Source organism: Anomaloglossus baeobatrachus, chromosome 1 (assembly GCF_048569485.1).
Source record: "Anomaloglossus baeobatrachus isolate aAnoBae1 chromosome 1, aAnoBae1.hap1, whole genome shotgun sequence".
Taxonomy (NCBI): domain Eukaryota; kingdom Metazoa; phylum Chordata; class Amphibia; order Anura; family Aromobatidae; genus Anomaloglossus; species Anomaloglossus baeobatrachus.
This window is the reverse complement of record NC_134353.1, coordinates 628332052-628353804: the sequence shown is the minus strand read 5'-3', so window position 1 is coordinate 628353804 and position 21753 is coordinate 628332052. Positions and strand designations below refer to the sequence as shown.

General features: G+C 42.8%; 1 protein-coding gene across 1 annotated transcript in view; it reads left to right on the top strand.

Moving 5' to 3' along the window:
• The window catches only part of ROR2 (receptor tyrosine kinase like orphan receptor 2), a 282624-nt gene that overhangs the window by 201455 nt on the left and 59416 nt on the right, over window positions 1-21753 (top strand). The window contains exons 3-4 of the mRNA XM_075318958.1: window positions 13693-13980; window positions 14173-14203. Coding sequence (XP_075175073.1) covers window positions 13693-13980; window positions 14173-14203 — 319 coding nt within the window. The remainder of the gene's footprint in view (window positions 1-13692; window positions 13981-14172; window positions 14204-21753) is intronic.

Sequence of the window (21753 nt, the reverse complement as noted above, 5' to 3'; positions counted from 1 at the left end):
CTGTTTCATTAAATATGCTCAATTATTGTATGATTTACCCCTTCCCATTTGGGTGTACAATTACAGAGGTAGTGTGTAGGGGGATTAATATTAGTTTTTTTTTCCCCCCTTTTGCTTTTGGTACTTATGGGAATAATTTCTCATTCCCCCTCTTTTTATTCAGGGGTTCTCCCGTTTTTATAGTAATTTTTATATATTATATATTTTTTTTATATTCTGCATGAATTTATATCGTTAATTTTAACGATTTTTCATTATATTTTTAATTATTAATACTTATATATTTCCTAAGATGGTTTTACTATTATACGTTAATCATTAATTGTAGGTCTATTGTGTTCCAATCAGTGTCAGCGGAAATGCTTTTTACATTTCCATTACATTTTTATAATCATAGGTTTATTTATTACTCCCTTCCTGACTATTTATAAAAAAAAAAAAAAATTTAAATAGTAATTGTAATTTTAATTTATTATTTTATATATTTTTTTATGTGTATATATATATAGAGATATATCTATCTATCTATCTATCTATCTATCTATCTCTCTATATATATATATATATATATATATATATATATATATATATATATTTATATATTATATGTCTGTCTATGTCATAGACAGGGCACATTTCACAGATCTCACTCCCCGGGTTTTTTTCTGTCTTCACCCGCTATCTCAGAGTAGCGGTCAAAATGTACCTATCCTTCAGCAAAATGTTTTTATATATATGTTTTTATATATATATATATATAGAGATATATCTATCTATCTATCTATCTATCTATCTATCTATCTATCTATATATATATATATATATATATATATATATATATTTTTATATATTATATGTCTGTCTATGTCATAGACAGGGCACATTTCACAGGCCTCACTCCCCGGGTTTTTTTCTGTCTTCACCCGCTATCTCAGAGTAGCGGTCAAAATGTACCTATCTATTTTTTACCTGTTGGTTCTTCCCCTTCCTTGATTTTCTCACGATTCCTTGTCCGCTTACTTATATATTCCTATTATTTTCCTGGTTGGTTTTAATTATAAATTCACATCGATAATTCCTTTTATTACCCCTCTATGCGAGTGTCATACTTCTGTCCTCGTCACATTAACTTATCACTACCTGGATTCCACTACTAGACTAGTTCTATCTTGGATGATGATACACGGTGTTTGCCCGCAGTCAACGCATGCGCACATCTGTTTTCCCACGGGTCTGAACTCTGTTCACCTTTTTCCCCTTCTGACACTTGCTTCCTTTGCGCAGCCGCTCTGCAGTTTTTTCCCACGGTGTTGAACCTTATTGAACTTGCTTTCTATATGCAAGTCAGGAGCGGTTTCTAGCTCCTATGAAATTACTGCAACACTTTGATGTGGACCTGTGTTTATATGTTTATAATTTTTTCTTTTCATATAATTTTCATGAATATCCTATCTCTCTCTACTCATATATAGGGCGATGACATTGTTAAAAAATCACATACACGGTGTGTCCCCCTCTTTCTTTCTTTCTCTTACGGTCCTGGTGGAAACCTATATATTATGGGTTTATTCTTTTCTCCTTTAGTCTCAGAGTTTTTCCTCACCATTGTGTCCTCTCTGGGTCCCTCCTATCTTTTGTTCCCCTCTGATGTCTCTATGAACCACACTTCCTACTGGTGTGGTGGTCTCGTGCTTTCACTAATCCTATCCAGACCCAACCGGATTTTCTGCCTACAATTCTGTTAGAGTTCTAGGTAAACTCTGTACCTGACTGAACAAATAGGTTTTGATACGTATATGAAATTATGGTTGCCATGAAATACACATGTTTATTTTATTTTTCTGTACAATTTCCTTGGTATAATATATATATAATTTTTTGTTTTTTCATTTCTCACACTAATCATTATATCCAGATTTCACCGCGAATGTCCAAAGTAGATGTGAATGTATGTTTTGGGTGTTTTTTTTTTCTTTCTTGCAATTCTCTTGATTACGTCACACATGGGTCATCTTGCACCCTTTCACGCCCGTTTTTTTCTTTTTTGGGGCGGTGCTTTAACAACACATGGTCTATTTAAATGTACACTTGTCACAGAAGATTTGATGTATGCTTGTATCTGATGGTCCTGAGGAAGGGAGCAGGGCTCCTGAAACGCGTAGACCGATGCAACAATAAAGCTTCATTGATCTGATCCTTTGGCTGGTGATCATTGGCGCGGCTTTGAAGAACCCGGTTTCTACCTCTCTCTTTTACTTGAGTAGTGATGGGCAGACCCGCAAATACCCGGGATTGGCGGGTCCAACCAGCTTTTTTAATAAAAATAAAAAAAAACCCTGGTTCGGGCCTGGAATTAATCCCTGATATCTGGCCGGACACCGGTCTCCATGTAAGTCTATGGGGACCCGAATCATGAGCTTTAAAATGGTGGAAGAAGGGATAGGGAGATTAGAGCAGGTGCGTTATGCTGTACTTACCAGTCTCCCGCTGTAACGCTACGTCCGGGGTTGCTCATTAACCTCATCTACTGTATATGCACTGCTTCCCTTGCCCACTGGCAGTCCCAGCATCTGCGCTTGGTTGCAGTCAGATCTTGCCTCCACCCTGTGTGACAGCATGTCTGACTGCTTGCAATTTCACACTCTGTGTGTGTCCCTATCGTGGTATAAAAATAAATAAAAAAAATTGGAGTAGGGTCAAACCATATTATGATGCCCAGCACAAATACAGCATATGGGTATAGTGCCGGGATTGTCACATTTAATGGATGAGACAAATCTGGGCTGCTGCAGGCTGCTGTTTTTAGGCTGGGGGGCCCAATAACTATGGGCCTCCTCAGCCTGAGACCACCAGTCACCAGCTGTTGGCTTCTTCATGGTTGGGTATCAAAATTGGAAGGACCGCAAGCAGTTTTAAAAAAAAAAAAAATATTTATTTAAATAATTTTTATAAAAGCTATAAGGGGTCCCTGTAGCTGTATGCTTTATCTGTGCTGGGTATAATAATATGGGGGGACCCTACACCAATTTATTTATTTACTTTTACACGAATATCGACACGCAGAGAGTGTGTACGATTTCAAGCAGTCAGACACACTGTCACACAGGATGGGGGCGCAATCTGACTGCAACCAATCACAGACGCCAGGACTGCAGGTGGGCAGGGGAAGAAGTGTATATGTATGAAGGATAATGAGTGGCCCCGGAAGAAATATGAGTGGCCCCGGAAGTAGTGTTACAGCCGCGTGGAAGTCTGGTAAGTATAACACGCCTGCTTTTCCTCATTTTCTCTCTTTTTCCTTTATTTTTTTAAATCCCCTGAGTTGTCAAATCCGGATAGGTACCTGGGGTTTCCTGAGTATTCCGGGCCCGGGGTCGATGCATGGGTACTTGGGAACTCACATGGATCCTGACTTTACAGTCCAGGTCCACTGATCACTACTCCTGGGCTGTCCAGTTCAACGCTTTTGGAAAAGCCAGGTATCACCTTATTGTAGCCCAGTGCTATGTGCTGAAATACAGTTTTCTCTTCACCTCTACTTGCAGTGGTGACAGGAGGTCTAGGGAACGGCTGTGACAGTATGTATGGATACCAGAGCAGCGGCAGTGAGAACACAACGGATGCCTGCCATTGTATTATTAATGCCATGCTGCCGAGCTGTTATCATGGCTGTTAGAAGTTACTTCTTTACTCCTACTTTGAGCAGTACTGTGGCAGTGACTTCTTCAGCTGTGAGAACAGGTTCTTATCCTGGTATTAATATCACAAAATCAGGCAGCCGATGCATTACTAGTGATGGGGGAATAGTCACTATTCCTCTTCGGATTATTTGTAATGAATCTCAAAGTTCTATTCCGGTATTTTTCACTAATAACGAACCTAATGCCAGTCAATGTGGAACCCTAGTATTTTTCATGTTGTGACAAATACTGGAATAGTACTCTGTATTCAGTAAGCATTTCTAGTGCCATCTCTAATTGTTATCACTGCAGTGTTCAGAGCTTAAAGGGAATATGTCACCACTTTTTTGGCCTATAAGCTGCGGCCACCACCAGGCTCTTATATACAGCATTCTAACATGCTGTATATAAAAGCCCAGGCCGATGTGAGAACATAAAAAACACTTTATAATACTTACGTAATGGTCGTGCGGTGGGCCATATGGGCGTCTACGTTCTCCGGTGCCGGCGCCGCCTCTTTCGGCCATCTTCGTCCTCCTTCTTCCCTAGCCGCGGTGCATGTCATCCACACTCGCCGGCATTCAGGTTCTGAGCAGGGCAGATCAAAGTATTGTAGTGCACCTGCGCAGGATCGGCAAGTGTGTATGACGTAGACGCGTCGTGCACACAGCCTTCAGAAGAAGGACAAAGGTGGCCAAAAGAGGAGGCGCCGACACCGGAGAACGGAGACGCCCATATGGCAACCGCATATAATAAAACCAAAGTGAGCTGGAGCATAAGTTGGTGTACAAAGTGTAAGAGCACGTTCACACTGTGGCCATTTCACTGACAAGGTGAAAACAAAATGAGCATATACCCTATAGTAAGTAAGTAAATAAATAAATAGAAAATGTAAATACCATAGGGTACTTAGTTATCGCTATTTTGATCAAAACAACATAAAAGCAATCCCACCTTGACGAGGTGTACCCAGTTGGGATGATTCTCTTTCTTGTATTAAAGCATTAGCATGTGTCAACCTACATGAGTATGAATAAGGGCAGAGTAGGACGGAAGCTGACTAGTCCAGACACCTGGACATGAGAAGCTATAGAGATGAAATGCCCAACCCAGAAAAGGGGGGTGGAGGCCAAACCCTTGTTTGTACAAATTACAAAAAAACCCAAAAACCTAAAATAGAGTCAAATAAATGAGCCGAAGCATAAGTTAGTATATGTGCAAAGCATAAGAGCACATTAAAACTGTGGCCATTTTACTGACTACACCCAAGGAGAAAACAAAATGAGCATATACGCTATAGTAAGTAAATAAATATTAAATGTAAATACTATAGGGTACTTATTTATCACTATTTTGATCAAAATAGCATAAAAGCCATCCCGCCATGACAAGGTGTACCCAGTCAGGATGGTCCTGTCTCTAGTAATTAAACCTTATTATGTGTCAACAAACATGACTCCGAAATGGCTGACTAAAGGCCTTACCACACTGGCTCGAGGGCACCTAGCCAGATGTTGCCCACCCCATGTCCTGCTGAAACTCAACCCAGCAAGGACCCGTATCACCAATTACTTGCACCATCAGGGGTAACCCGCTCCTGCACTGGGTTCCCCCCTCTCTTCTGTGCAAACCCCTACCTTCAGATACTCCCTCCTTTCCTCCACTGCTGCGACGAAATCACGATCTTCCTCCTCTTCTATGTCAGTTGCCGAGTCTACCACCAGGGCGGGCGGGTGGGAATGATTCAAGATGCCATCCAGGTAACAATGGCCACCCCCACCCCTGACCTGACCTATATATACAACCCCTCCTTAAGCACCACCCCCTAACCAATCAAAATGAACCCAGGTTCTAACTGACTAAAGCTCCTCCACAGATTTGCTGCAAAAACTGCATTTTAAACTTAACCCTTTAATGACCCTATGGACTAGCATTCCTCCTAGTCATGCTGCCCTCCCTTGAGCTTCTTTGGGGCAGCAGTCCAGGCTATTCCTTGACTCCGGAATGTCTGACTAAAGGCCTTACCATTAACCAACCAACTGTCCCCCACCCACCAGGGTTCTTACCTAAAACAAACCCAAAGACTGCGTGACATTGGATATAAAGGCCACAGCAGCCCCATTTATTAATAACAAAACATAAACAATATATACAAACATTTCAAAGCATCCGTTGAAGAACACCTGGAAAGAGGGGGGTAAATTAAGGTTGACAAAACAGTTCAGTGCAACATTGGCTCCACCACTTGCCCTCAGATGCACCACACCGGCTCGAGGGCACCTAGCCAGATGTTGCCCACCCCATGTCCCACTGAGGCTCACCACCAACACCCCATGCAGGGGGCATGCCTGATGGCATCCCCATGAGATCCTCCTGTCCCTGATGCTGCCAAACTGCCATCCAGCTGATCCTCCTGATTCCACTGATGGCCCGACCCCGCAGAAACGGTCCGCTTCCTTGGAGCTGCCGCTGAAACCCTGTGCTCCCGCACAGGCCGCACCCGCTGATTAGCTGAGGCCCGCTGAGATTCCTCTCTGTCACCAGCGGCGGCTGCAGGGTCCTGCGACATCACTTCCGGGTCAGCTGACCCAGGCGCCGAAGCAAGTGACCGCGTCGCCAGACCACGTGACCGCGCCGGGTCATGCGGCCGCGACACGGGCTTCGCGCCGCGACCCGGGAGGGGAGACCGGCTGTGTCACTCAATGCCCCGCTGCCTGCAGCCCGACTTCCGGGCCAGGCCCCGCAATGTTTTCGCTCCTGGATCTCCCGCCGGCGCCGAGGATTGTTCGCTGGGGCTTCACTTCTACCGGCTCCTGGGTGTCTTCTCCGGGCTGAGGCGTTCAGGGGGTCTTGATCTTCGGAGGCAGAGGGGTCCCATCTTCTACACCGCCACCATCCCTGGACCATCACTGCAACTGCTCCTGCATCCACTGCTGTCCACGCTGCTCCGCCATCCTTTTCATCTGTGCCATAAGGCCCTCCATCTTGGAAACTTATCCAAACTTTTTAAATAATTTTCATGAATCATTTCCTTTAAAAGGAAACTGTGATCAGTAAACAACCTACTGTTTAAATCAGGTTTTTAGTTAAATTTAGTTTTTGAAGAAAATGTGACTTGTTTTTTTTTTTTTAATATTACAATCTGTATTAAGAACATTAGAAATCTTGACAATTTCATATTGGCCACTGGAGCTATTTTTGACTATTGCTCTTTATGTACATGTAAATTACTGAAACAACTGGAAGTATATAAAAAGCCCCAGTGGCCATCGTGAAAATGGCAAGATGTAAAATTTTTATTTTAATACAGACTGTGATCTTAAAAAAAAAAAAAAAATTTGCCAAAAAATATAGCTACCACAAAATAACATATTTATACAAAAGACCCCTTAAGGGGAACCTGTCACCAGATTTTTCTCTATGCAACCAAAAATACCACATTCTGTAGCTCCTGAGCTGCATTCTATGAAGGTGCACCTTGTTTCTGGCCCCCTTTTCAGACTGCCAAAACAACTTTATCAAATATTACCTTTTCGTATGTATTTTTTCGGTTGGCCTTATGGGCGGGCTCTATTTCTCCATCGTTCCCCCCTCCTGCCGCTGTACGCCATCCCCTGTGTTAATTGAAATTGATGACTACAGTCCCGTCATCTTCCACGCTGTGCCATGTGTCATGCACAACGCCGCCCATAATATCGTGCCTGAGCAAATACACCCCCGGCGTGCGCGAGGGATAGTTTCTGCACAGGCCCGCGAGAGTCGCCTATTATGATAACTACGCATGTGCGAAACTTCGGCACAGCGTGGAGGATGATGGGACCGTCGTCATCAATTCAAATCAACACAGTGGACGGCGTACAGCGGCAGGAGGGGGGAACGAAGAAGAAATAGAGCCCGTCCATAAGGTCCACCGAAAAAATTTACATACGAAAAGGTAATATTTTATAAAGTTGTTTTGGCGGTCTGAAAAAGGGGCCAGCAAAAAGGTGCACCTTCATAGGATGCAGCCCAGGAGCTGCAGAAGGTGGTATTTTTAGTTGCATAGGGAAAACTCTGGTGACAGGTTCCCTTTAAAATTAGCCATACATTTCCGACAACCTATTTCTGAATGACTTGATGTTCATGCTTTGTGTGTGAAAGGTGTACTTTTGGATAACAAACAAAAGCAAAAAAATTGTTCTTTGCTGTGATCTGTAGTCAGGTCTTCCATTCATGGAATGCAGATCTGTCAGTTGGTATAAACATTTGGCACCTGACAGGAACAAGCCAACATGACTGGTCAACTTCCAAATTTTCTGCCTTTTTGTTTTATATGACCTATGACACACCTTTATCGTCTGGAACAAAGTCGGTCATGCTTGAAATTTTTAAACTATGGTCAGATAGAAGATCTTTCCCAGAATCTTCATGCATCCATCTCTTGTTGTTAATGAATATGTATAGCCATTTTGAATTACTGTCATAGCCATTATGGCTAAATGGTGAATGTCTACATCAGCAAAATGATTATTCAGCTGACAATCATTCTTTTTCTATCTTATCACCTTCTCAGCTGTCTAAAATCTCTAATGCTATGTTCAGATATAGAGTACTGTGCAAAGCATCTACAGTCATATGAAAAAGTTTGGGCACCCCTATTAATGTTAACCTTTTTTTTTTATAACAAATTGGGTTTTTGCAACAGCTATTTCAGTTTAATATATCTAATAACTGATGGACTAAGTAATATTTCTGGATTGAAATGAGGTTTATTGTGCTAAAATGTGCAATCCGCATTTAAACAAAATTTGACCGGTGCAAAAGTATGGGCACTCTTATCAATTTCTTGATTTGAACACTTCTAACTACTTTTTACTGACTTACTAAATCACTAAATTGGTTTTGTAACCTCATTGAGCTTTGAACTTCATAGGCAGTTGTATCCAATCATGAGAAAAGGTATTTAAGGTGGCCACTAGCAAGTTGTTCTATTTAAATCTCCTATAAAGAGTGGCATCATGGGCTCCTCAAAACATCTCTCAAATGATCTGAAAACAAAGATTATTCAACATAGTTGTTCAGGGGAAGAATACAAAAAGTTGTCTCAGAGATTTAAAACGGCAGTTTCCACTGTGAGGAACATAGTAAGGAAATGGAAGAACACAGGTACAGTTCTTGTTAAGCCCAGAAGTGGCAGGCCAAGAAAAATATCAGAAAGGCAGAGAAGAAGAATGGTGAGAACAGTCAAGGACAATCCACAGACCACCTCCAAAGACCTGCAGCTTCATCTTGCTGCAGATGGTGTCAGTGTGCATCAGGCAACAATACAGCACACGTTGCACAAGGAGAAGCTGTATGGGAGAGTGATGCGAAAGAAGCCATTTCTGCAAGCACGCCACAAACCGAGTCGCCTGAGGTATGCAAAAGCACATTTGGACAAGCCAGTTACATTTTGGAAGAAGGTCATGTGGACTGATGAAACAAAGATTGAGTTGTTTGGTCATACAAAAAGGCGTTCTGCATGGAGGCAAAAAAACACATTCCAAGAAAAGCACTTGCTACTCACAGTAAAAATTTGGTGGAGGTTCCATCATGCTTTGGGGCTGTGTGGCCAATGCCGGCACCGGGAATCTTGTTAAAGGTGAGGGTCGCATGGATTCAACTCAGTATCAGCAGATTCTTGACAGTAATGTGTAAGAATCAGTGACGAAGTTGAAGTTATGTAGAGGATGGATATTTCAGCAAGACAATGATCCAAAACACCGCTCCAAATCTACTCAGGCATTCATGCAGAGGAACAATTACAATGTTCTGGAATGGCCATCCCAGTCCCCAGACCTGAATATCATTGAAAATCTGTGGAATGATTTGAAGCGTGCTGTCCATGCTCGGCGACCATCAAACTTAACTGAACTGGAATTGTTTTGTAAACAGGAATGGTCAAATAGACCTTCATCCAGGAACTTATTAAAAGCTACAGGAAGCGACTAGAGGCTGTTATTTTTGCAAAAGGAGGATCTACAAAATATTAATGTCACTTTTATGTTGAGGTGCCCATACTTTTGCACTGGTCAAATTTTGTTTAAATGCGGATTGCACATTTTCTGTTAGTACAATAAACGTAATTTCAATCCAGAAATATTACTCAGTCCATCAGTTATTGGATATATGAAACTGAAATAGCTGTTGCAAAAACCCAAATTGTTTTAAAGAAAAAAGGTTAACATTAATAGGGGTATTCTTCCAGGAAAACACACACAGAGATTTTGCTGGAATTCGGCAGGGGAGATTGTTCCAGACATCTTGGAGAACTAACCACAGATCTTCTGTGAATATAGACGTGTTCAAATCCTTCTGCCTTCTCATGTAATCCCACCCACCTTGATAATGTTGACATCAGAGCTCTGTGGCAGCCATATTATCACTTCAAGGACTTATTGTTGTTCTTTATGTGAAGACAGTTCATAATGACATTAGCTGTAAAGGTCCAGTCACACTAAACAACTTACCAGTGATCCCAACAACGATAGGGATCGCTGGTAAGTTGCTAGGAGGTTGCTGGTGAGATGTCACACAGCGACGCTCCAGCGATCCCACCATCAACCTGACCTGGCAGGGATCGCTGGTGCGTCGCTACACGAGTTGCTGGTGAGCTCACCAGCAACCAGTGACCAGCCCCCAGCGCCGCGTGGAAGATGCTGCGCTTGGTAACTAAGGTAAATATCGGGTAACCAACCCGATATTTACCTTGGTTACCAGCGCACGCAGCTACACGTGCAGAGAGCAGGGAGCAGCGCACACTGAGCGCTGCTCCCTGCTCTCCTAGTTACAGCACACATCGGGTTAATTACCCGATGTGTGCTGCAGCTAAATGTGCACAGAGCAGGGGGCAGCGCACAATGCTTAGCGCTGGCTCCCTGCTCTCCTAGCTACAGCACACATCGGGTTAATTAACCCGATGTGTCCTGCAGCTACGTGTGCACAGAGCAGGAGCCGGCACTGACAGTGAGAGCGGCGGAGGCTGGTAACAAAGGTAAATATCGGGTAACCAAGGACAGGGCTTCTTGGTTACCCGATGTTTACTGTGGTTACCAGTGTCCGCAGAAGCCGGCTCCTGCTGCCTGCACATTTAGTTGTTGCTGTCTCGCTGTCACACACAGCGATCTGTGCTTCACAGTGGGACAGCAACAACTAAAAAATGGCCCAGGACATTCAGCAACAACCAGCAACTTCACAGTAGGGGCCAGGTTGTTGCTGGATGTCACACACAGCAACATCACTAGCAACATCGCTGCTACGTCACAAAAGTTGTTCGTTAGCAGCGATGTTGCTAGCGATGTTGCTTAGTGTGACGGGGCCTTAAGTTTGGAGTCCTTGTTCTGCTGCATAATAAATTTGGAGATAATAAAGATGACTCCATAGTGGAACTGCATGCTGGATAAGCATCTGTATTTATCAGCATTGATAGCACCATTAATCCTGATCCAATCCCCAACTTCATTTGCTGAAATGCAATCCTACTCTTCAGAAGTCTCCACCATGCTTCACTGTTGTCTCTAGACACTCTAGACCACTCTCCAGTCCTTCAAGAACAAACTAGTATCAATACCATTTATTTTCACCCAAGTTTCTATGTTTTCATGCATAGTTGAGTCCCTTTGCCTTGTTTTCATGGTGAAGGTATGGCTTTTTGGTTGAAATTCTTCCAAGAAAACCACTTCTGGTCAGAGTTCTCTGAGAAGTAGTTGGGTCCCACTGTTTGCTGCCAGTTGGGAGCTGATGGCACTACTGGATATCTTATGAGATTGTAGGGAAGTAAGCAGATGTGTCTTTTTTTTCGGCTGAACTAAAGCTGGGTTCACACTAAACGACAGCGACAACGACGTCGCTGTTACGTCACCATTTTCGGTGACGTAACAGCGACCTTGTAAGTCGCTGTTATGATCGCTGCTTAGCTGTCAAACACAGCAGAAGCAGCGATCATAACGTCGCTGTGCTACATGTTCAGAGAGCAGGGAGCCGCGCTTAGCGCTGGCTCCTTGCTCTCCTGCAGCACACATCGGGTTAATTAACCCGATGTGTGCTGCAGCTACATGTCACAGTTCAGAGAGCAGGGAGCCGCGCGCACTGCTTAGCGCTGGCTCCTTGCTCTCCTTGCTACAGTATACATCGGGTTAATTACCCGATGCATACTGCAGCCACATGTCACAGTGCAGGAGCCGGCACTGGCAGCAAGAGCGGCGGAGGCTGGTAACCAGCGTAAACATCGGGTAACCAGGGAAAGGTCTTCCCTTGGTTACCCGATGTTTACGCTGGTTACAGCTTACCGCAGCTGCCAGTGCCGGCTCCTGCTCGCTTCATTTCGTCGCTCTCTCGCTGTCACACACAGCGATGTGTGTGTCACAGCGGGAGAGTGACGACCAAAAAATGAAGCTGGACATTCAGCAACGACCGGCGACCTCACAGCAGGGGCCAGGTCGTTGCTGAATGTCACACACAGCGACAGCGACGGGACGTCGCTGCAACGTCACAGAAAATGGTGACGTAGCAGCGACGTCGTTGTCGTCGTCGTTATGTGTGACACCAGCTTTAGTTTCCTAGGCCAACCACTAAATCTAGGATCCTCAAAGTTGCCTATTTATTTGTGTTCTCAATGCTGACAAATACAGTCAGGTACTATCAGGGAGACATCTAATTGGCTCTACAGCCAATTTGTTCTTCAGGAGGACAACAACCTCAACCATACGGCCAACGTGATTAAGAGCGATTTTCAGTCTAAAGAACAAGGAGACCTGGAATTGATTAGATGCCCTCTACAGAGCCCTGAACTCAACATCATCGAGTCTGTCTGGGATTACATGAAGAGACCGAAGAATTTGTTAAAACCTGCATCAACACAAGATCTATGGTTACTTCTCGAAGTTGTTTGGAACGACCTAGTTGCTGAGTTCTTTCAAAAACTGTGTGAAAATGTACCTAGAAGAATGTTTTGAAGGCAGAAGGTGGCCACACTAAATATTGATTTGATGGAGATTTCTCTGGTGTTCATCTACTTTGAATTTTGCTACTTGATAAAAAATAATCTATTAACTCTTCTATTTTTAAAAACATTCTTACATTGCAGCATTTTTCCCCAATTGTACATTTACACAATTGTGTCTGATGAGCTATCGTACACATTCTTATACTTTTAGTGAGACTCCTATGTAATATTCCCACTATTTAGTAGGGACATTTTTATGTATGTTATTGGGTGCTGTATTCTACAATTAGACAATTAGGAGGCTGTAATTTGTTATTACAGGATAAATATTTGCAGCTACTGTAGACTTATTAGTTTATGGACATTAGTTATAGATGAGCAATTATGGGGTAAGACGTGTTGGGTACATAAGCATTCTGCTCTGAACTTATTTATACAGCTTGTAATATATTCTTAAAAAGGGAGGAATAAGTGGCAAAAACTGCATAACCAAATTGCCAAGGCTTTGAAGTTTCTGGAGTTTGTGTGGATTGGGACTGTGTTTTTGTTCTGCTGTCGAATCTGTAACAACCGAATAATTGCTCTTTCCAGCTGGTAATGTCCCATGCCAGACACATCTGTGTTCGCACTCAAATGTATTCCCTTTCAGTGTTCTACATCTCCCTCATACATTCTTATGTACATACACAAACACACATACTTAAAGGCTCGCAGCCATACAAACACACATTTTATGTGCAAGACGCTTGTCCCCCCCAGGTATGGACAAGCAGGAAACATGACTATGATTGATGTGTTGAATAGTTCACAATCTCCTGAGATTGCAAGAATCCGAGGCACTTTGCAAAAGATGATTTCACCATCTACTCTGCATTACACAAGTTTTCCATAAACTCCTAATATCTGATACTTGATGAGCGTAGAAATTTGGCAGTACATAAAACATAACTATTAATTTAGCAAGATGGTCTGAAAATAAGATTCAATAAGAAATAACAAATGCATATGGTCATACACAGTATAACTCGATGCTTTTCTCCATCCCTCCAGGACACTTTCTGACATTTTTGGAACCTGTAAACAACATAACCATTGTCCAAGGTCAAGCAGCCACCCTTCATTGCAAAGTGGAAGGAAATCCTCTACCAAATGTCAAGTGGCTGAAGAATGATGCTCCAGTTGTGCAGGAACCTAAGAGAATCACCATAAGGAAAACAGATTATGGTTCACGGTTAAGGATACAAGACCTTGACACCACAGACACTGGATACTATCAATGTGTTGCCACCAATGGTATCAAGACTATTGCTGCCACTGGTGTCCTCTTTGTAAAGCTTGGTAAGTTTGAGATATGCATTTTGGCTTGTGCGGAAAAACTTAAAGAAAATTATGGAAACTAAACGATTACAGTGTATTAGTAGGTGAAGTTTGTGTAGCTCAAAGCCTAGGTATGACTTTTACTGCATATTGTTGCCTATGAATTTATACAATACAAATGTAATAAATCTATATTGTCTATTTGTTATACAGGTCCTACCCAGAGCCCGAACCCCAACATTCAGTAAGTGTCATTTTTTAAGTTCATGAATGAATATTTTCCTATACACTTCTAGAATTAATTAGAAATGTGAGCGATTGTTAGTTTATATTGGACTCAGAGTTCACAAACTGCAATAAACTAGGCACGAGTGTACACGGGACCGTGTAATGGCTGAAACTAAACATATGTACCTAATACAAGTCATTTATTTTACTTTCTACCCAATCCAAAAAGAACTCCCACAGTACAAACTGGAGAACATTAGGTAAAGTGAGCACTTCTGTCATACATATGAATTATTCATAAGACGGTTCTAGCTAAAGTCAAAGCCAGGAAAGACTTTGTCATCTAATGATATTTTTACAATAGCGAGTTCCTCTCGGAAAAGAGAAAGATTGTTGTTCTCTGTATTCAATATTCTCTTAGTTATCTGATGCTTTATTTGTCTGTGGAATGAAAAACATAAGTCGCCTTGAATGGGAACCTGACAGAAGATTCATACTGATCCTTCTGCAGGCAGCATAAATCCGACACGGGCTCCATTTTTTGCAAAAAAAAAAATTGCGTTCACACTGGTTTCACCAAGACCAGCCAAAATGGGAAGAGCTGGGGCAGAACTGGACCTTGAGATATATATATATATATATATATATATATATATATATATATATATGTAATATATATATATATATTTATATATATATTATATTCGCAAACCATAATAACAGTTGTAAGGTATGTTCACATTTGATTATGGTACAAGGACAAGCTTAGATCATATACTTCAAGTGGATGACTATAATGTCTGTAATCAATAGGTTCCCATAGGAGTTGGTGCACATCAATTTACAGGACCCGGTCCATTGGCCACATCAATAGTCTTCATATACATAAGACGATTTTCATGATATGCTAAGTTGCCAATAACATGATATGAACTCTACCTAAAATTTCCAACCTTTATCTTCTTAACAGACAACTTCATAGACATAAGATGATCATTATATTAGAACTATTCTTCTCTAAGGAACTAAATCTTGAGATTCCAATAATGGTGGAAAATTACTACTACGTGTGAAAAATGTAAATGTTTCAATCATTTCCACTTACCAGTTCCTTAGTTCCTGTAGGACTTTAGTGGGTTGTCCGCTTTGAAAATCCTATTTTCTTACAAATGGTCCTGCAGAAATAAGCTGTTGAGAGGTTGTCCAATTACTGGATTTCAAAGTACCATAACCTTTTGTTCCCACAGGAGATAGGCTGATGCTAAAGGAGTCTGTCAGGAGTGGCTTATTCCCTTTTATACATTAAAATAAACATACATATGTATTTTGGAAAATTGTGAGAAATAACTTGGCTACTAGTTATTTAAAGGGGTAGTGCAGTAAAATAAAACATGATTCTAATGACCATTCCATCATAAACCATAAAGTAAACATGAATAGTATCTGCAATTTAATGTGAAGGTGAATCTACTCGTCAGTGCCCCCCCTCCCTTCTGGGTCATCACATCACAAATACGGGGTCCTGGCCTACTCTCTGGTGCTAGTAGCAGCAAGCGGTTTCATAACCTCTCATTTCCTGCAGTCTGAGATCAGGGAGTGTGGTGAGGCAGTGGCCTTCTTCCTGCCAAGCAGCAGACAGTACACACCTTCTGTATGACTGTCCGCTCTCCTGGACATGTCATAACAAAGCTCCAAATGTCATAAAGAAGCTCCAAATACATGCTGCGATCCACTGCTGTACAAGCCATGTTCCCTGATATTGGACTGCAGTGAATAAGATATTAAGAGGGGCTGGCTGCTGTTAGAAGCCAGAAGCAAGACACGCTTCCCTGATCTGTGAAGTGATGTCCCAGAAGGGAGGGGGAGCACCAATAAGCACAACCACTGTCACATTGAAGTGGAGGTACAGTCAGGCTTACAAATAGTACTATTGATTGTTACCTTTATAAGTTATGAAGGCATGGCCATTAGAATATTTTTTTTTTTACCTCCCGAGAATACCCCTTTTATGTTAATGGATTTTTTAGTGTTTATTTGAGTAAGTAATTCTAATTAAATCCTTTGTATTAGCCCATCAGTAGTTGTAATATGGCCCTTTAATACCAACAGATTTCTAGTTGTCCGTTTGTAAGGTTAGTCTAAGGGTGCCTTCACACTTTAGCGATGCAGCAGCGATCCGACCAGCGATCTGACCTGGTCAGGATCGCTGCTGCATCGCTACATGGTCGCTGGTGAGCTGTCAAACAGGCAGATCTCACCAGCGACCAGTGACCAGCCCCCAGCCAGCAGCGACGTGCAAGCGACGCTGCGCTTGCACGGAGCCGGCGTCTGGAAGCTGCGGACACTGGTAACTAAGGTAAACATCGGGTATGGTTACCCGATGTTTACATTAGTTACCAGCGCACACCGCTTAGCTTTGCTCTCCTAGCTACAGTACACATCGGGTTAATTAACCCGATGTGTAATTCAGCTACATGTGCAGAGAGCAGGGAGCCGCGCACACTGTTTAGCGCTGGCTCCTTGCTCTCCTAGCTACAGTACACATCGGGTTAATTAACCCGATGTGTAATGCAGCTACATGTGCAGAGAGCCGGAGCCGGCAGCACAGGCAGCGTGAGAGCTGCGGAGGCTGGTAACTAAGGTAAATATCGGGTAACCACCTTGGTTACCCGATGTTTATCTTGGATACAGCTTACTGCAGCTGCCAGACGCCGGCTCCTGCTCCCTGCTCGCTTCATTTGTCGCTCTCTCGCTGTCACACACAGCGATCTGTGTGTCACAGCGGGAGAGCGCCTTTGAAGAAAATGAACCAGGGCTGTGTGTAACGAGCAGCGATCTCGCAGCAGGGGCCAGATCGCTGCTCAGTGTCACACACAGCGAGATCGCTAATGAGGTCACTGCTGCGTCACAAAAAGCGTGACTCAGCAGCGATCTCGGCAGCGAGCGCGCTGTGTGTGAAGCACCCCTAAGTTCTAAATAGAGCCTATACCAAAACAAACACCCTAAGGGGTATAGTGTGTATACAAAAAACAAGGCAATTTAGGCAAAGAGTATTTAATTTTCGATAATTATGGTAAAGTCCCTGTGGACTTTGTGTGGGCCTGATTTACCGACTAACTCTGACCTCATTTGTGGTATGGGGCAGCTTTACCTATTTGATATAGTCAATCAAAAATGTTTTTAAAGCTTCAAACCTCTGAGAGAGGGAACAATTGAAATTGATTTATGAACTCAAGTGGTGTTAACCGAGGCAACAATAAGAGTGAAGTGGATTCTTGCCAAAGGGAAGTAATCTAGTAGTTTGAGTGAAACTATAAGCATACGGATTAATTGCTAAGAAGCAAATTGTTGGGAATGCCGCTAATGTCTAATGCTCTGAAGAATGTCAATTGCCTTAATAGTGCTGTATTCAACCTAAAAGGGGCATGTGCTGAAGAATTTTGGGAACTGTTTTGGGTTTCTTGGCTCCGATTACTATACACGCACGACTATATACAAAGTTTTTTCCTGTATTACTGTGTGAGGGTTCTGAATGTTTAGGAATGAACACAGTTAGTAATCACTCTCTGATAACTTTGTGCTGTGGATAGTCCCAGCTGCGCTCAGCTTTGTCTGTCGTCTTTGTGTGGTCTGGAAGGATGCGGAGGTGGCCTCAACATTTCTGCACAGTTAATACCTGTCTGTTACGATCAAGTTTCTGCATAAAATTGGGGATTGAACTTTTCTTCCAGATTACTGTTAATCAGACATTTGTGAATTCTCTTTAACTAGTCTGAAACGTATTAGTGATATTTATTCGCATTCTGCCTTATGGCAGGGAGGTAATAAAATGTCTCCAATTAGACTTTGTTGATGTATCTACAGAATTCTTTTCAGAGGTGTAAATCCATCTTCTGCTAACGGGTCTATACATTAACATTGCTTCTACACACTTGTAACCTGACTCGCTCTGCAAAGTACCTTACACATTATTATATGCTGTAAAAAGGTAGCTGTATTTCACTAGACTGTCATGGGAAATGTCATGGTCTGTAGTTCCTACTAACTGCTAACATTCTGCAGTTTAATAGTAAGCTTGAAACATTGTATGAGCCATGGCGGTCAGTGGCTATTATGTTTATTGGGCTATACAATGTGTCATGCCCGTTTTATAATAGACTACCTGGCTGTTTTATTTGTCAGTAAGAACATTTTTGTTGTTGCACACTGTTTGGGATGATTTACCAGACAAAAACAAAACAGAAGGTATAAGCAGCAAAAATGTGCTTGTGTAAGGCTGTGATGCACATGGTTCCTAGGATAGCTGACCTTACATATGCCTAAAGAGTGTCCTTTCAGCACACATTTAGGTGATCGTTGTTGGCATACCCAGTCTTTATTACATTGAGAAGTGCAGACCACGTGGCCACTATGGGGCTCATGAGTTGGGGGGGTGGCCAGTGCTGACACCAAGAACCGCTCATAATCACACTTTCTATCATATCGGCATCACCGATACTGTTGAAAGCAATGATGAAAGGGGGAGAGCTCTGCTGTTTGCTACCTCCTTCATCATTCTCCCACTGTGTCTGACATCTGACAGCTCAGCACAGCAGGCTCAATGCCTTCACTTCAGTGCACCTGCTGCGCAGAGCAGTGAAGACACAGCTTTAGAACAGTCCATGCCAAGATGCAGCAGGGTACCGAGGAGGGGTGACTATTTATTTGTTTATTTTTTAAATCAGTGAGTACGATTGTGAATCCCATCCCTCCCCATATCCCATCCAGCTCACTTTCAACATTTGACCCAGTCAGGAAGTCTCCAGGCTCCTCTCTTCGTCTCGTCCTACCACTTGCCCTACTGATCCCTTTCCCTCACACCTACTCCAGTCCCTCTCTCCGGTTGTCACCACTCACCTAACTAAAATCTTCAATCTCTCTCTCTCTTCTGTTATCTTCTCCTCCTCCCTCAAACACTCTAACATTGCTCCATTATTAAAAAAAACCTTCCCTTGATCCATCCTGCACAACCAACTACAGACCAGTCTCCAATCTCCCCTTCATCTCCAAACTCTTGGAGCGCCTGGTCTACTCTCGCCTCTCCCGCTACCTCTCCTCTCACTCTCTTCTAGATCCTTTACAGTCTGGCTGCTTAACACTCAACAGAAACTGCCCTTGTCAAAGTGACCAATGACCTGTTGACAGCAAAACGTAACCTTGACCACTCTCTGCTTAGCCTTCTTGACCTCTCTGCCGCCTTCGACACTGTTGACCACAATCTCCTTGTCTCTATGCTCCATTCTGTTGGCCTAAAGGACACTGTGCTTTCCTGATTCTCTTCCTATCTTTCTGGCCGCTCATTCAGTGTATCATTTGCTGGCTCCACATCTTCTCCTCTTCCTCTCACTGTTGGGGTCCCTCAAGGTTCAGTCCTTGGCCCTCTTCTTTTTTCCCTCTACACTGTCCCAATTGGAATGACCATCAGCAGATTTGGCTTTCAGTACCATCTTTATGCTGATGACACGCAGCTATACACCTCATCCCCTGAGCTCACCCCTGCTGTACTACAGAACACAATTGACTGCCTGACTGCAGTTTGCAATGTTATGTCTGCTCTCTATCTGAAACTTAACCTTTCCAAAACTGAACTTCTTCTTTTTCCTCCATCTTCCAACCTTCCTAAACCTGACATCTCCCTCTCTGTGTGTGGCACAACGATAAGTCCTAGGCCGCAGGCCCGCTGTCTGGGTGTTATACTTGACACTGATCTCTCCTTCACCTCCCACATATAATCTCTTGCCCGCTCCTGCCGCTTGCACCTCAAGAACATCTTTAGAATCCGCCCCTTTCTCACAATGGAAACGACAAAAACCCTCACCGTGACCCTGATCCACTCTCGCCTTGACTACTGTAACTCTCTATTAATTGGTCTCCCCCTAAATAGACTCTCACCTCCTACAGTCCATCCTTAATGCAGCAGCCAGGGTCACCTATCTAGCTAACCGCTACTCAGATGCCTCTGCTCTGGGCCAGTCATTGCACTGGCTGCCCATATACCACAGGATCCAATTCAAACTGCTTGTTCTCACCCACAAAGCTCTCCACAGTGCAGGACCCCCCTACATCTCCACCCTCTTCTCTGTCTATCACCCCACCCATTCTCTACGCTCTGCAAATGACTTTTGACTAACATCCACACTAATTTGAACCTCCCAATCCCTGATCCAAGACTTCTTCCGAGCTGCACCAATCTTCTGGAACGCTCTACCCCAAGAAGTTAGGATGAATCACAACTTACTCAGCTTCAGACGCACCCTAAAAACGCATCTTTTTAGGGTGGCCTATCACACTCCCTGATCAAATCCAATTCACACAGTCCCTCTACAACTTCTCACAACATAACCCCACGTCAAACTCTATGGCACCCAAATGCATCTCAAGGTCAGGCTAATTGGTCCAGGAAGGCATTATCTATCCTCCATTTCCTTGAGATGGCTGGATTGTCATTGTAAATGAGCACTTGTACCTTGCCCCTCCCCCCATCTCACTGTAGATTGTAAGTTCTCACGAGCAGGGTTGCCTTTTTTCCCTTTAATTATTGTATCTTCTATAACTGTTGTTTGTATATGATCCTCCTGAATTGTAAAGCGCTGCGGAATATGTTGGCGCTATAGAAATAAAGATTATTATTATTATTATCATGGTGTCCAGAATACTACATGACTGACTATGAGCTGTGCATTATACTATATAGAGGAATATGTGCTGTTATATTACATGGAGGACTATGTGGATGCAGTATACTATAAGGAGGACTATAGAGGGTGCATTATACTATATGGCGGTCTATTGGACATGCATTATACTATAAGGAGTACTATGAGGCTGCATTATATAAGGAGAACTATGGAGGATGCAGTATATTATATGGAGGACTAAGATGCATTATATTATATGGAGGACTATGGGGGATGCACTGTGGAGGTCATACAGTGTTCGCAGGGCACTTTTGTTGGAATTTTACTTTATGGGGACAATGAAAGGGTAATTTAGTGGCTTCAATAGGAGGAGAGTTATTTTGAAAGAGCTGGAAGGTTGTGACATATGTTATTATATCACCTGGTGAATATTATTATTTTTTCGTGGGGGAGAGGGAAGCAGTTAGAACTTCTCCTATGGGGAGCAATGATTTCTGTGTATGCCCCTGTGTGTAGTATATCGTTTATGGTACATATATTTTTTTACAATGGTATTACTGTATACGTTGCCTGGCAGTATATAACGAGTATAACTATATTAGTTCTTCTAGTAGTTAACTCCTTACCACATTAGGACATGAATAAATGTCCTGGGAATGTGTCTGCAATTGTGGATGGGGCTCAGGGATCTGAGCTCCAGACACTGGCTATTCAACATAACTGCTATTCGTATATGATAGCCACAGCTAGAATTGAACTCCGGCCACGGCTGTTAATCATTTACATGCTGCAGTCAATGCAATCATAGGGTACCGATGATTTACCATGGCAGTTGGGGGCTTGCAGAAAGACCCCATCACTGCCATTTTGGTAATCCTGTAAAGCTTGG